Source organism: Camarhynchus parvulus, chromosome 2, assembly GCF_901933205.1.
Source record: "Camarhynchus parvulus chromosome 2, STF_HiC, whole genome shotgun sequence".
Taxonomy (NCBI): domain Eukaryota; kingdom Metazoa; phylum Chordata; class Aves; order Passeriformes; family Thraupidae; genus Camarhynchus; species Camarhynchus parvulus.
This window is the reverse complement of record NC_044572.1, coordinates 109,627,765-109,643,389: the sequence shown is the minus strand read 5'-3', so window position 1 is coordinate 109,643,389 and position 15,625 is coordinate 109,627,765. Positions and strand designations below refer to the sequence as shown.

At 44.7% G+C, this 15,625-nt stretch overlaps 1 protein-coding gene across 4 annotated transcripts in view; it reads right to left on the bottom strand.

Moving 5' to 3' along the window:
* Positions 1-15,625, bottom strand: part of MAPRE2 (microtubule associated protein RP/EB family member 2) — a 97,926-nt gene that overhangs the window by 45,961 nt on the left and 36,340 nt on the right. For 2 of the 4 annotated variants that reach the window (XM_030968719.1, XM_030968736.1), the window contains exon 1: positions 11,235-11,448. The exons of the other annotated variants lie outside the window; for them this stretch is intronic. In XM_030968719.1, coding sequence (XP_030824579.1) covers positions 11,235-11,353 — 119 coding nt within the window. In that variant the 5' untranslated portion in view covers positions 11,354-11,448. Of the gene's footprint in view, positions 1-11,234; positions 11,449-15,625 lie in introns of those variants that run through there. 4 annotated transcript variants of the gene reach the window in all.

The following is a 15,625-nucleotide window of genomic DNA, read 5'->3' as shown; positions in this document are numbered from 1 at the left end:
TTATGCATTGCAACATTCTAACCTTAAGGTTAGAATAATACATATACATATGTATATATAATATGTATGTTAGAATCACAGGATATCAGGAGTTGGAAAGTGCCCACCAAGGATCGTTGAGTCCAACTCTCTATTCTTGCAGAACATGAGGTCCTTTTTAAGTGGCTTTCTAAGGCCACCTTCACTTTGAAAGTTCCTGGAGAGATACCAAGTAAAGGACAAGAAACAGCACAGCAACCACTCATGCAACCATCCCAGAACCCGTGGGCAAAGGTTCTGGAGCACAGCACGACAGAGCTGCTGAGGTACCGGCCAGGCAGCCAGCTCCACTCCATCCCTGAACAAGTCATCCTGGCAGGAAGGTGACGACACTCATCAGGGGTATAAGACAACATTTATTTTAAGCCCTGAAGCTGTAAACAAGCATGTGACAACAGATGAAGCAACAGGCAACCATGCTAGCTGCTTTCACTGGTGCATCACTCTCTAAAACATGCTTGAGTATTTTTGTAATGAAAATATTAAGCTTTAGTATGGTTGCCCAGGCTTCCCACTGCTATCACAGCTCTGCTGCCGCTTGGGGGGAAAGGAGAAGCACCAGGCTTTCTGCTGGGAATGCAGGATCAAGCTCCAAACAACACCTGCGACACGAGCCAGCAGAAAGTCCCCTGCCAGCACTGCCTCTGCAGACCACTGCACCAACAGGCTGCAGAGCTTTTTACTGGGCTCTGAGGCCAACCTCTCTCCTTCTCCCTCAACCACTGGTGGAAGCTAGACTAACAACAACAACAACAACAACAATAATAATAATAATAAAAAATCTTGGAGTTCTGACATTTCCAAGATGCTGTGGATATAGGCCCAAATAATACCCCTGTAATTGGCTTATTACAAGCTCCCTACTCCCTACAAACCATTTCTAATATTATACAGACTGCAAGTATTAAGATTACCAGCCACAAGACTTAAATTTGGTTTTGGATACCAAAGTAACTTGACCTCTTCCCTTGTTCTCATGAGTTAACACTATTACAGACAAAGAAGCACTCTTAAATTATTCTGGTGCCCAACATACTACTGGTAAATGACATATCTTAAGAATTAGTCCTACCAAATACTATCTAGAACAGGGCTGAACTTCTAAGTGCAATTGCTTAACTGCTAAATTAATTTTGGAGCAACTAAAACTAGAATTCACTAATCCTTCATGAAGTAAATTGCCCTGTAGAAACATTCTAGTTCAGCCATCTGTGATCTATGTAACATATTACTCTTGCTGTGTGCCAGCAACCACAGACTGATTTTACCATTGTTGCAGTACCAACATAATTGGTGCCTACCAGCATCAAGCAAAGCTTCACCAAGACTTCTTTTTTCTACCATGTTGATCTTTGAAGATCTGTGAAACTGCAACTTTTGGACAGATTTTAACTTTTAACATCTTCTGCCTATCTAAAGGGGGAAATCCCCAAAGCTTTGTTTTCTAAATAATGTTCTTTAGAAGGTGCTTACTGCTTTGATGTAACTGTGATTGTAGAAACTGAATTACTTACAACACTCTTTATCTACAAGCTCCAGTAAAGCCTTGCACCTTAAGCTAAGAGAAGCATAGATGTACTGTTTAATAGGATTTGGCCTCCTTTCATGGAATATCTTGAGGTTAATTCCTAAAGTGCATTGCTTCCAGCTGGCAAACAGTGACATTACCAAGTTCAACTCTCACAATAAACAAGGAAGAAAAAAGTTTATTGCTTGAATTGCCCTCAACTAGATGTAACTGCAGTTATGAAGGTACTCTGGGTTGCAATGTGGATATTTGGTTGCTTCAACCCTCTCAATGCTGCTGCAGGCCATGTGACAAAAGACAGTTCTGCACCACTCCCTGTAAAAGCACATCAAACTAAGCAGACATCTGACACAGTTTAAGAACTGTGCTCACAGTTAAAACATTTTCTGCAGATTAAACTTATCAATAATGCTAATATTTTCTGTGTGAAAAAAATGCTACAATCCCTTAAAAGCAGAGCAAGCAATTTATCAGCTGTTAACTTCCAGACATAATCTTCAATTGCAAGGTGCACAATTAATTTTATGATACAGCAAAACTATGCCTTTGCTCTGTTATGTCTCTACAAACTTTCGATCATCCCTGGGTACTAAACTGCAGAAGTTGCTCTCAGTGATTCAGAGAACACAATATGAAATTATATGAATTAATGCAGTGCTGCAGCAGCAGTATTGCTTTCACAAGAATGAAACTAGAAAGCGTTTGATATTGATGAAGTCATACTGAGGCTGCATACACACATTTTCCTTTCCATTTGAAACCTTTGATGACAAGGCTGATTTCGCCTTCCAGGAAGTACAAAAGTTGCTTCCAGATGATATTGCTTTCATTTTTAAAGCACGTGATTTTGTTATTTTAAGTCACAAGCTGTTTATGTTTATTAGAGCTACAGAATGGGATCATAAACTGACTCGGGTAGGCAGGGCACTCCAGAGGGATCTGCTCCAGCCTCCCAGTCACTGCAGAAACAGCAAGAGCCGTTTGTCTCAGTTTCAAGTCTCCCCAAGGACAGATATTCCACCGCCCTTTTGGGTAACTTCTGGGGTTTGACCATCCTGGCCGTGTGAACATTTCTCCCAATATCCAAAGTACTTTGTGCTGCTGCAGCTGCTGACAGCCATTGCCTCTCATCCTTTCTTTTACTTCAAAGAACGTGGCTCCATCTTCTTTACACACAGTCTCCCACTAGACAGATAAGACTGCAGTGAGATCTTCCCCCCCTCCTGAGCTGGCTCCTATCCAGACTGACCAAACACAGGTGACATCCTGGTGTCCCTCTGCCACACTCACTTCAGCATGTCATTGACTCTTTCAAAGTGGAGAGGCCAAATCCAAACACAGCATGTGAGATGTGGTCTCAGAAGCACCAGAGGCGAAGAATCACTTCCCTGGAGCTGCTGGCTACATGCCTGCCAATGCAGCCCAGCATGGGCTTGGCCTTCTTCCCTGCAAGAACACACTGCTGAGTCACGTTCATCTTGTTCACCAGCACCACCAGGTCCATACTGTGTAACCCTTCAGGAACAACTGGGGGCTGTGCACAATGTGGTAGTGGAAAAAAACACCTCACATATTAAAAATAGAGCTGCTTGAGAGACAAGGCAGTTCTACAGCACTCCTGTGGAACTCACTTGACACTTGGGAACCACAGATTAAAAACGTGCACTAGAGAGCCAAACCTCTGCAGGCAGAAATATGCAGAACAACAAAATGGTTTGGGTTGGAAGGGACCTTAATGATCATATAGTTCTAGCCCCTCTGCCACGGGCAGCAACACCTCCCATTAGACCAGGCTGCTCAAAGCCCCATGCAATCTGGCCCTGAACATTTCAGGAAAAGGGGCATCCACAACTTCCCTGAGCAACATGTTTCATTGTCTCCTCACCCCCCAGTAAATAATTTATTCTTCATACCTAACCTAAACATACTCCCAGTTTGAAGCGATTGCCCCTTGTCTTACAGCTACACACCCTTGTAAAAATTGCCTCTCCAGCTCTCTTGCAAACCCCTCTAGATACTGGAAGGTTGTTCTAAAGTCTCCCCAGAGCCTTCTCTTCTCCAAGCTGAGTAACCCCAGGTGCCTCAACCTGTCTTTGCTGCAGATATATTAAGGGAAGTAAAAAATTTAAAAGATAATATTTCTTATGCCTGCTTGAATGTGACAACTAGCACAACATGAATGTGTTGACTGAAAACAACGTATTTAGACCCTGACTTAGAATCTACATCATGTATAACTTTAAAACATTATTATGGGCAAAGAGCAATATGGACCCCAAACAACTCAATTCAACAAAATATAACAAACACCATTCTGCATAACAAGGTTTCCAACAGAATGACTAATTACAACTGAATGCTGTCCTTTTGGGAAAATGTATCCCTTCTATCCAACCAATTACCACTGCTTCCCTGTTCTCAGCACTCCTACACACCATGGTGTTTCTGTATACACAAGCTCCTGTGGGACTTTCATATCACTGGGCTATGTGTTCCACTTCCATACAAACAATTACTCATAGATTCTATAGTTATTTTAACAAGCTATGATTTGTGTAACATTGAATCCATAAGTAAAACAAATGAGTATTCTACTTCAAATATTTCAGTGCTTCCTATTCATGATATTACTGGACCAGCTCCACAGAGATTAACCTTAAGAAGTGAAGCATAACAACTGTGTAAGATTTGCCTAAAATGAATTTTCACTCCCCCCAAATTGTTTAATACATATTGCCAGCAAGCCCTTCTGAGCATCAACACTGCATTCCAGAGTGACAGGAAAGAATTTGCATTCATGTGCATCTCTGAATAATTACAGCTGCTTGGGTAGGAAATCTGTATGGTACTAAGAAACCCTGCTGTAGGGGGGGAAATTCACTTGAGTTGCTCCTAAAAGATAAAAACTGAAGTGCACAGATCTCAACTAAGGGTTCCACTGACCCAGGGCTCCAAATTGCCAAGAAACATAATATTGAAAATTAAGGCTCTGAAACAATACAACGCAAGGTGGTCATACACAAGGCCAGAAGATCAACAGTACAACCTGCATGGTATATTTCTCTCCAGGCAGAATGATTTAGCGAGTTGTAGGATTTCCTACGGAAGCTACATCCTTAAGTCTCGATTCACTAATGAATGTTTACACTTCCTGTTTGGATAGCATAGCAAAAAACCAGATTTAACACAAAGGCACCCTTCTCTAATCATGGGGCTCTATGGGAAAAAAGAAATTATTTCAGAGTGGCTAAACTGAGACATTTAATGGGTGTGCTTCCAGTATACAGACCCTTCTCTACAAAATATTTGATAACTTGGTATACCACTAGAAAACCAGACAAACTTTTCTCAAAATATCACAGGCAAGATTTTAATCTTGAATTAAATATTTCACAGCACAAAACAGTAGAATTGTGCTAAAAAATAAAGAGACAACAACACTATTTTTAAACCCCAAGAGTTAAATGTTTAGTAAACGTTTACAGCTGATATTCCCTTTCCCCTCCCACATAATTGTAATGAAACAATACGAAGAAGATGCTTTATCGGTGAGTCAGGCAGCAGAGATCTGAGCAAGATCCAAACAGCTCCGCAGTGCAGCTCACACCATCCACAGCAGAAACACGGATGTTTTCCATTTACATTCCCCAGCACTGATCCTGGGAGCGGGCGATCAGCGCTGCTAGCTGGAGGCCAGGATTCAGGGAGCGAGGAGGATGAGAGCAGCCAAATGCTGTCCCAGAGCAGCGCTGCTGCTGCTGCCACCGCGCCACGATGGCCTTGGTGCCATCCCACCCAGTGGCTGCCGTGATTGAGAACAGATGTGGCGAGACCACTCGTTTTCAATTATCAAACAAAGGCTGAAAGTTGCACTTCCAAAGTGCATGAAAAGCTGGCACATTATTTATCTGCTTCCTTACCAAGCCTTGGCTATAATTAGCTTTGGGCATGAGGAAGGAGAGGAGACTGTCAAATTAAACTAACCTCCCCACTAAATCCCAAAACCCCTGAAGATATTTTTAAAGAGTCACACATTCAAATGCCAAGGCTTGAAATGTAGACCTACCACACATTTTCTTTTCTTAGTGGCTCCCAAAACAAGTTTTATATCACAAAAGGTTGGTCCAGGTATGCCCCCTGGAAGAAATTCCTGTGGTCCAGATGGGGTAACTGCATCTCCCTCAAACGAGTGAAAGAAATAGCTATAATCAAAGTCTCTTGCTCCACAGCCCCACCTCCAAATCACCTTTCTTTCAAAATGCAGCATATTTTTCGGTGCCTGTTTTCTAGGAAGACTAGATTAAAGACACGAGACAGAAGCCAAAATGTCTGTTTCTGAAAGTGCCAGCATCAGGTTCAGTTTGCGCGTGTCCCCAGCTTGCTCCTTTTTCTGTTCATATGCCAAAAAAACATTGCTGTTGCTATGCAGCTCAACAAGGTAGTTAAAAAAAACCCCACATCACACAACAAAACCCAGAACGCAGCCTCCCACCTACAGGATGTTTCTGAAACCCATGGAGGCTGGGTGCAAATTAGGCGTTCTCAGACCTTTATGGTGAGAGCACTTGGGTGTAAGCTGAGGATTTTGTGCTCTCTGAAAATTACCTCAATGTCCTTACACAAACTGGGCTGTCTGTGGAGTGTTTTCTCCCCTCTCCACCCAATCCCCAAAAAGTTCCCTCCCTCTTAGCCCCTGATTGAAACAAATACCTCCAGCCCCCAAAACACTATGAGGGTATTATCTAGGAAGATCTAAATCCAGGTCAACAGAGATATCCCAATAATGGAGAGATATCCCAATAATCTAAATCTCAAACTACTGACGCAGTACTGAGCAGAGTCATCCTCTTAACCCTCAGAGACTTTTACATGCACTCATATGTGATTCCCAGTTATCTTCAGACAGTTTCACCCTGTGCTTTTTGAGAGCTGGATCTGCCCAGCAGAAGATTCTCACCAAAACAGTTCTCTCTAGGCAGAGCACTCCCTAAGCAGAAAACAAGATTAAAGAAGAACAGCAGTGGCAGCAATAGGAAGACAGCTTTATGAAAGTGAAAGAAGAGAAAATAGAGGATACCTAAGCTGACAGGAACCAAGGGAAGATTTCTGCCTTGGTTCCTCTTTAATGCTGGCTGGTAAGCTGCTGGCTCTAAGCCACCAGGATGGTCTTCTCCCTGAGAGTAACTACCTCATTGCAATCCAGATGCTTGGCAGCCAATGGGGTTATCACAACTACAGCTTTTAGGAAAGCCCAGGCCAAATTTATGGGGTGTGATTTATGTTAGTTTGTTGATTTTTTTTTTTAAACATTTGTTATTGACTTTTTCCTGCTTTCAATGAAATCTAGGGCGAAATTGTCATAATCTGGAATAAAACTGTTAGGCCAAAACCAAATGCCTCTGAAAATCAAAATTCAGTAATATATTTAACAGCATTTGCTTTGACTGCTGTTTACAGTTTCAGAAGTCACACCTATCAATACTGTGAAGTGAGAAGACAACTCACTGCTTTTTCTCTGTATCATCTTCGCAGTTCTCAAGGTTGGGCCTTTATATATTAATTTTATCAACAAAAATGGTCTTTTTTACTCCAGTGTAAGACCAAAAAATTGGTCTTTTTTACTCCCTGCTTACCACATTCAGTGAAGACTAATTTTAGAGCAAGAAATTCCTTCTGCCAGAGTAAGGCAAAGCCATAGGTCCCCCTTTGAACCCTGAGTAAAGCCACACGTGTTGAAGGCAGAGTCACCAGAGCCAGGAGCAGCTCCTGCCGAGGGAAGGATGCTCTCTGCTGCCCAGGGCCAGCCTGCATCCGGCAATTCACTGCGACTTTGGAAGGCAAAGACCAAAACAGATTTTGCTGTAACGTAAATCTTGACTTTCAGCATGGAAGCTATCAGCTCATAGTGCTGTAAAAGCCAGCCAGATATGCTCTGTAACACCCCACAACTTATTCCAGCAGCGAGTGAGGAAATCACCACTGCTATCTAGCTTTCATTATTATGCACAGCACCATCGCTTGTCTGCTCACACAGTGATTTCGAGAATGAAGACAACACTTAGGAAAAACAAATATTTAAAACAGATAACATTAGAAAGGTAGACACTCATAGATAAAAACTAAAACAGAAATACTCTTTCTTTTTAGCCTAATGATTTCAAGAAAAATAATCAGGAAGTCAGCCCCTTCCCCTCTGCTTCATGCAAGTTCTGGGTATGAAACTAAATATAGCCAGGGAATGAAGGACCAGAAAACCATTTTTCTAGCAACACAGAGAGACAAAGCAGAAGTTAAACATAGTATCCTGCAAAGGAAGGTACAGTAGTCTGTCTCTTTAGGGCCAGGGTGATTTAGACTAGGTATGCCATTTGAACCTAGAAGTATTCACTCTTAATACTTTAGCTTTTAAAAGATGATGAGCTGATCAACCACACAAGATACCTGGAGTCTGGCAAAAAAAGCATTGAAAACATGTCTTATTTAAAAAAAAATTCTCCAGACAGCTGTTGATTTGGTTTCTCATGGAATTTTTTCAGCCATCTTTGAATGCAGAAGTATCATTAAATGTGATGCCGTTCTCAGAAATTACCTCAAGTCTACTTCAGGCCAACAAAAAGACACCTCAGTACCAAATTTTAAACAGGGTCCTGATCTGAAGCACAAGAAACAGCATTTCACTGCAGCAATAGAGATTGATTACAGTTATTAACTCCGAAAGGTAACATCACCCTGTGTCTAAATTTTATGCCAAAGTTCCTGGTTTCCATTTACCAGCTAAGTAAAGCTGGATGAGAAACTTAACACCTTGGGCCTGTATGTCCCAGTCTGCAAAATATAATATGTCCTTTGGAAGACTTGGGAAAACTATTTGTGGCTTTGCATACAGAGCACATGGCTGGGGCTCGTGGTATAAGCTCAATTCCCTGCTGCATCCTCAACTCCATGGATAACTTACAGCTTCCATGTCAGCTTCCTAGTCTGTAAAATGGTGCAACCTGCAGCTGTTTTTAAATCTGCTTCAGGAGTGGGATATCAAATCTTTGGTAAAACCTGGTATTAGAAATAGCAAAGGGGGTTTTTTTTAGGTCTGAGAACATCTAACCTGATGAACACAAATTTTCTGATCAGTAAAGACTACTTCTGTTTTTAAAAATCTAAGGAACAGAACATGTTAAAAGTTGTAAAATGAGAAAGCATTTCTGTTACTACAGGTGAGAAGGATGGAAAGGCAAATACTGAACCTCTATACACATGGTAGGTGCAGGATGCAGAAGTACAGTTTAAGCTTTGTACAACTGCTCATCTGCAGTCAAGCTCCAGGGTGTGTTTAATGACATATTTATTCCATATTCCTAGATGGAAGAAGCCAGCCCAGCAATCAGAGGCATAGCAACTTGATGTGTCATATGGTGAGGTCCTACAAGCTGCTCCAGAGGTCTGGAATGGCACTGACAGTCCAGTGTGGCAGCAGGCACTAAAGTGATGGAATTCGTCTGTTCTACCCAGTGGTCTCCTGCTGCCACTCACACTGAACAAGGACCAAACTTGCCTAGCTACTAAAGGTTGTCATGGAAGTTAAAAGCCATTTTTTCCAGTATCAAGAAGAAGCTTTACCACAGTTTTCATGTATTTTCTCTAACATTTCCCTTTATGTTGTGCTTGACATTCACTTCCTAAAGGACTTTAGCTACAGATGGAAGCAAGTATCATTCTCCCTTTCTCCCAGAGAAAGGAAGAAATCAACAGATACGGGAGTTATGACTCTGCAGAACATGGTAAGTTTCCAAAAGGAAAAAAAAACACCACCTAAATAGAATTCCTCAGTTGAAATTTTTATTTATGCATTGAAGGTTTCTTTCTGAAATATATTGAACTGGATTGCTTATTTACTGCCCAAAGATCTGTTTTCCTTTATATTGCTCTAGAGAGGGATACAAATGGATACAAAACCCTAAAAGACTACAGAGTACTTCTGTGGATGAAAGGCTGTTCAGATGCAGAGCATCTTTACAATTTTTGGAAAACTGGGCAAGCGATACAGTTATTCCTGCCATTATGTGCTGAACACAGCAGCCTCACAAAATGTTTTTTCTAGATATAGTTCAGTGTACGATTTGACAGGCTAAAGGACAAGAAAACTGACTTGTTGATGACTGTAAAAAAACCACATACAAACCGCCTGAAAAAGAAGAATGGAGAACCCCATGTAATAGAGTTTTCCAAAAAACTCTTCTGAAGGAAACAAGTTAGCAATCGGTGGCACCTATGGCACGTCACAGTAACTAAAGGTAGATACATGATATTTCAAATCTATTTAATATTTCTGTTTAGCTGCATGATAGAAATACAGCTTCCCCCTAAAACAGAATCTTGTACTACTCAGCTGAAATTTAGATATAGGAAGTGAGAGCTCCAGGCTTTCTGCAAATAGAAATAGGTCCTTGCAAAAGCAATTTTGCTAATTTGTGCTAAATGTGTGCACTGGGGCTCCACTGCACGAAGTAAAAGCAGCTTCAGAGAGAGACACACACTAAATTTTGTGCAATTCAAACTAACCACACACGGGGATCTCCGACGCATTTCACGCTCACCCGTCAGTGAGCGATCAACAATGAGATTCACTGTTAAGGTTATTAATGGCCAAATGCCGGTAGCAGCTCCGTTATTCCTCACCAGAAGAAAAAATACTGCGATTTTCTCCAGACAAACAAGCCAAGTCATCCACGTTTGTTTTCATGTATTCGAGCTTACAACTCGCCACTTTAGTCAGATATTTGAGAGCAGCATCATTTCCTGCTGCTTGAAAATCAGCTTTAAGGGGCGTGTTCTCTGCAGAGGCACTGCTCGCTGTCATCCAGGCAGCATTTAAAATAACTGTATATTGACATAAGGAGCCACCGGCCGTATTATCGCCCTTCGAGTCGGCAGCAAGGAGCACATCAAACCAGTTGCGTTCCGGGCTGCGCCGCGACCCTTATCAAACAATGCAAACAATTTTAATGAGCTTATCTGCCGGAACATATTGTCAGAGATGTTAATGCAGAAGCGCTGCCAGCAACGCATGCCAAACGATTCATCAAAAATGCCTACAACTGCGACAAAAGACGGGTGTCCCCCCCAAACGAGAGACGATAAATAAACACAAAATGGGGCTGGCGGGGAGCGGGGGGCGGGGATGGAGCCGCCCTCCCCCGCGCAGGCACCGGGAGAGCTGTCACCCCCGCCCGAGGAGCGGGGGGCGGCTGTCACCCCCGCACCGGCGTGCGTGGCGGGCGCTGCCCTGTGCCCGGTGCGGCTCTCCCGGCCGGGCAGGGGCTGCCCGCGCCCCGCCATCCGCGGCCACCGCCTCCCGCACGGCGCCGCCTCCCTCCGAGATCCGCAGCGAGGTGCTGCGGCTCTTTTCCAAGGGGAGCTGGATGCCTGCGCGGGGGGCGTTCTAGCCTTCCCTTTTATTTCCCCCCACCTCTTTTTTTTTCTTCTTCTTTTTTTTTTTTTTTGTAATTATCATTTTTAACCGCCTTTCTTCCGCCCGGGCGCGGCGAGCCCCCGCACGCATCCAGCCTCTGCGCCGAGCGCTCCGCAGCCGGACAATGCGGGGCCGGCGGGAGAGGAGGGGGCTGCAGCCCGCCCGTCTTATGCAACGCCCGCCGCAGCCCCCCCGCCGTACCTGTAGGAGCGCTCCCCCCGCACCGTGTGCTTCCTGAAGGGGATGATGGTCCCGTTATCCTGGATGATGTCGTTGTTGTTCTCGCCATTTGGGGACAGGGCTTGGGTCGGTCCGGGCATTGGCGCTCCCGCCGCTCCGCAGAGCCCCGCGCTGCTGCCGCTGCTGCTGCTGCTGGTGTGCGGAAGGTGGCGGCAGCCGCGACTCCGCCGCCCGCCCGCCCCGCCCCGCCGCGCGTCGGCCCCGCCGCCGCCGCCGCCGCCGCCACACGTGACCGCCCCTCGCCATGGCAACCGGCCGGCGCCGCGCTGCGCCCGGGGACGGCAGCGGGCAGGCCGGGCGGGCACGGCAGGGAAGGGAGGGAAGGCAGAGAGGGGCCCGCCCCGCCCCGCGCCCCCACACAAAGAGCCGCTCGCCCCGGCAGCGCGGGGCGGCCCGAGCTGCTCGGCGGCCCCGGCACACACAAAGCGCCCGGGCACACCCCCGCACGCCCCGGCCTCACACGGCGGTGCCGCCGCCCCCGCCCCTGTCCCCGCACCCGTGGGCGGCACAGAAACGCCGCCTGGCCCGTGGGGACCGCGCCGTGCCCTGCCCAGCGCCGCCCTGACAGCCGTGTGCGTGCCCGAGACCTCGACGGCCGGTGGCTCCTCGTCACCCTCCGCGCCCCGGTACCTCAGCATCGTCCGCCTCCTGCCTACAGCAAGGAGCTATCGGGCTTCTTTTGAAGGAGCCCCAGGCCGGGCTGCTCGGTTACACAGGGCGAGCCGCAGCATGGAACGCCGCCCAGCTGTATCTCCCCTCGGCGCGGGTGTGCCGGGGGCGATGGCCATCCCTACCGCACAAAGCCCGCCCGCACGGGCTGCTGCTCGCAAGAATCATAGCGTGGCGTTTGTGTTTCACATGGTCAACGCTTTATTTTTAAAAATAAGGGCATAAATATTAAGTGACATGAGACTACAAGATGTAAAAAATCATGGACTCCTAATAATGAAACAGCACGCGAAGGTCTTAGTTATTTTATGCTCTTTTTTCCCCGATTCCTGTGTCTGCTACTCCGCCTGCACTTCCACCGCAAGCACCAGGATGTACAAAGCTTTGGGTACCAAGCTCTGCATCTCTGCTTACAACTTCATTGGAGAGCACAGTGTGACACCTGTCAAGCTGCATTGCACATTTCCAGCATTCTCCTGCTCTCAGGCTTACACAGAAAAAAACATTTGATGGCACATCCTTCAAAATCTTCCTTGGATCAGAAGCAACAAGGGAAGACACTTGCCAAGGCAGTGGCACTGAACTTCTGGCACTGCTAGCATCACCAATCACACAACACTCATCTCTTCCTCCCCTTCTTCTAGAAGAGTTTTTGCATCCTCCCCAGTCTGTTTCCCTCTGCAAACTCTATGATTTCTGCATATCTCCTTTTGCCTAAATAGCAATGTGCTTCAAAGTTTGACATTGCCACAGATCAGTGCTGGTCACCCTCAGGAGCAGACCTGAACTTCACTGTGGTGAAAACCCACCCCTCATGTCCCAACAGTGCATCAAAACCCATACTTCTACCACAGTAGAAAAATACTGTCCAGCTGTTTACAAATTGTTTTTTCTAAGCAGAAACCAATAAGGTTGGCTATAGGCACAGTCTCTAAACAGATCTATGTGACCTCATGGCTGTTAGATGCAAAATATTTGGGCTGATCTATTAACATCTTTAAAAATACATGCCCCCAAATGCAAGTCTCTTTTAAAAAGAATCTTAAGGTGGTAGGTCGAACAGAAGCCATGTGAGTACTTCTAATACGTTCTCAGAGACACATGCTGATATTTTAACTCATAAAGTATGAGTTTGATCAGGTTTCTGCCTCAGATTTTTTCTGCACGAAGTGACTTAATGAAATTTTAACTTATCTTTATCTAATCTTTCAGACTGAAATGACACTACTGAAAGTTTAGTTTACATGACTATATTCATAATACAGACCATTCACAGAGAGCTTGTAAGGTGAATAAAATCAATGACGTCAACTGCAAAACACTTGGACTGCTGAGGATCTCCCTGGATTTAAATCAGATGTATAGATTAACACATTTTAGAGCAATCTCTAAGAAGGCTCAAGTTAGTCTGCCAATTTGCCACTGTCTTCTGCACATCAAGACGGGGAATCTTACTTATACTTTCAGCCAGGTTTTCAAATATACTCCTATTTATCTTTCAGTAACCAATCTATGGACATATGCAATTGGCACACTTCATTGAAACATGTTTCATTCATCTGGTAATTGGAGGAAGCTATGTTTGAGCCTTTTCAAAACAAGCAACAAAAACCATTCTGTTAAAAAGGCCAATAAGTGTCTTAGTAACACTCAAGAACATGGACAAGCCAGAAATGCTATGTGGTGGACAGAATATAAAAATAATCTATAACAGGTCTTTATCTGCCAGACATAACCCTACCTGCTCTGCTAGGGAGCAAGCAGTAAAACACTCTGCAACCCTAACTTGTAAAAACATTTTTATTTCTTCACCAGTGTCAAAGAACAGTGTCAAAGCTTCTTTATTGAAGTCTCTAAAGCTGTTTAAAACATGTACAAACAGAGCTACAGAAGAGAAGTGCAGGTGAGGAGAGCATGGCAGCCCTGCTGCAGACCTCTTCTTGCCTCTGCATTAGGACCCCAAGGTCAGAAGAACACACCCTGCCTCAGCACAGTACCTTACCTTTATGGAGGCTGAGCCAGGCATCAGCAAAAGAAGACTGGTACTGGTTTTCAGAAAGCACACGTTTCAGTGTGCTTCAGTCCATCTAGCACAGCCTCAGGGGCTCTGGGTGCAATATGGATGCAATATGGATTGCATGGGTGCAATATACATGGTGTTCTCTCTACCTGCATCTCTGCTTCTGGGCACTGTGTGGCCCACAAGCACAACTCCTGTCTTTATGTGCTGGAAGCTACCAGAATCTTCTTCTCACTTCCATCATTCTAAGCTTAAAGGTCTCAAAGAAAGAGGAAATCTGTTGCTGTTATTAGGTGTCTGTACATCTGTGCTGCCTTTATAGATTTTTACATGCACTAGGCACAAAAATAGAAAATTAATCCAAAGAATAGAAGGTCAGCCTTGGTGTTAATAAAAAGCCCCACCTGTGGAATGCTGAAAGTACTGAAATCTGGTACTCACAAGTGATGTGCTGACTAAGGAAAGCAAAGAGCCAGGAAAGCAATTAATGCCGAAGGGTGGAATTACAAAACCTGGCGTAATAGATCTTCAGCACTGAGACCACAGAGGCAATGGCTGAAAGGGACCTGTGGAGGTCATCCAGCACAATCTCCCACTTGGAGCATGATCATCACCAATATGAGATCAGGTCACACCAATTGTAATCAATTCAAATCCTGAAAATCTCCAAGGATGGAGATGACACGTCCTCTCGAGACCACCTGCTCCTGTGCCATTCTAGCCACACAGCAAGTCCCAGGTGTGTCCTGCTGATGCAAAAAGCACCACTCTACTGCATCACATGCATTCCAGGACTCTGATATCTGCTGTGGTGAGCCAGGTAGAGAGAATACTAGCTAAGTATTCTCTAACTAAACACTACCAAGAACTGGAATAGGCCTACACATCATTCTCCAAAAACTGGCTCCTCCTTCCTCTTCAGAGCTTTTGTTTTCAGTCCCTCTCTCTTTACTTGCTCTAAGCCTCCCTTACTGCAGTAGGAAGGCCATGAAGCCTAGTTTATAATGCCTGAGAGTAAAATCCTCTAAAAGCCCAAAATGCAGCATTAGAAAGACCTCAGGCATACTCGAGCCAGAATTTTTTATTAGGTAGCTAATGTGGAAATAAATTATAAATATTTTAATGCTGATAAGCAATCAATGCACAGCCTCTGACAGCAGAGGTGATGGCCAGGCTAGCGACTTCTGCTGATACATTTTTGAAGGGATAAAAAACCCCACACACACGGTTTTAGGGAGTATTTCATGACAGAGCCAAACTATAAATACAATTAATGATTGCAGAAATTCCCCACCGCTTGGATAACTTTGGGGAGGTGGGAGGAGTAGGGAGTGAGACTAAAAAAAACACATTTAACCCTAGAGTGGCCAGCAAGCATCCCTCATCTCTGACATCTCTGTTCATGTTCAAGCTCATAAAGGAGTCAGTGTGATATTGCTTGCAGTGTTCTCAGAATAGAGCCCAGCTATGAACTGCAGCAAACATCATGCCAGTATAAGTATTTTGGGCCATGTACATCACTTCTCTGAGGAGTTTCACGAACATTCCTGTCACAAGTGCATTTTTTTTCACTGGGGAAAGAAAACCTGAGACTAGATTTCAGAAACCAGTTGGAAGGTAGCAACAACTTTTGGAAAGCAGCAGTCCTGAGCAATGTAGCCTG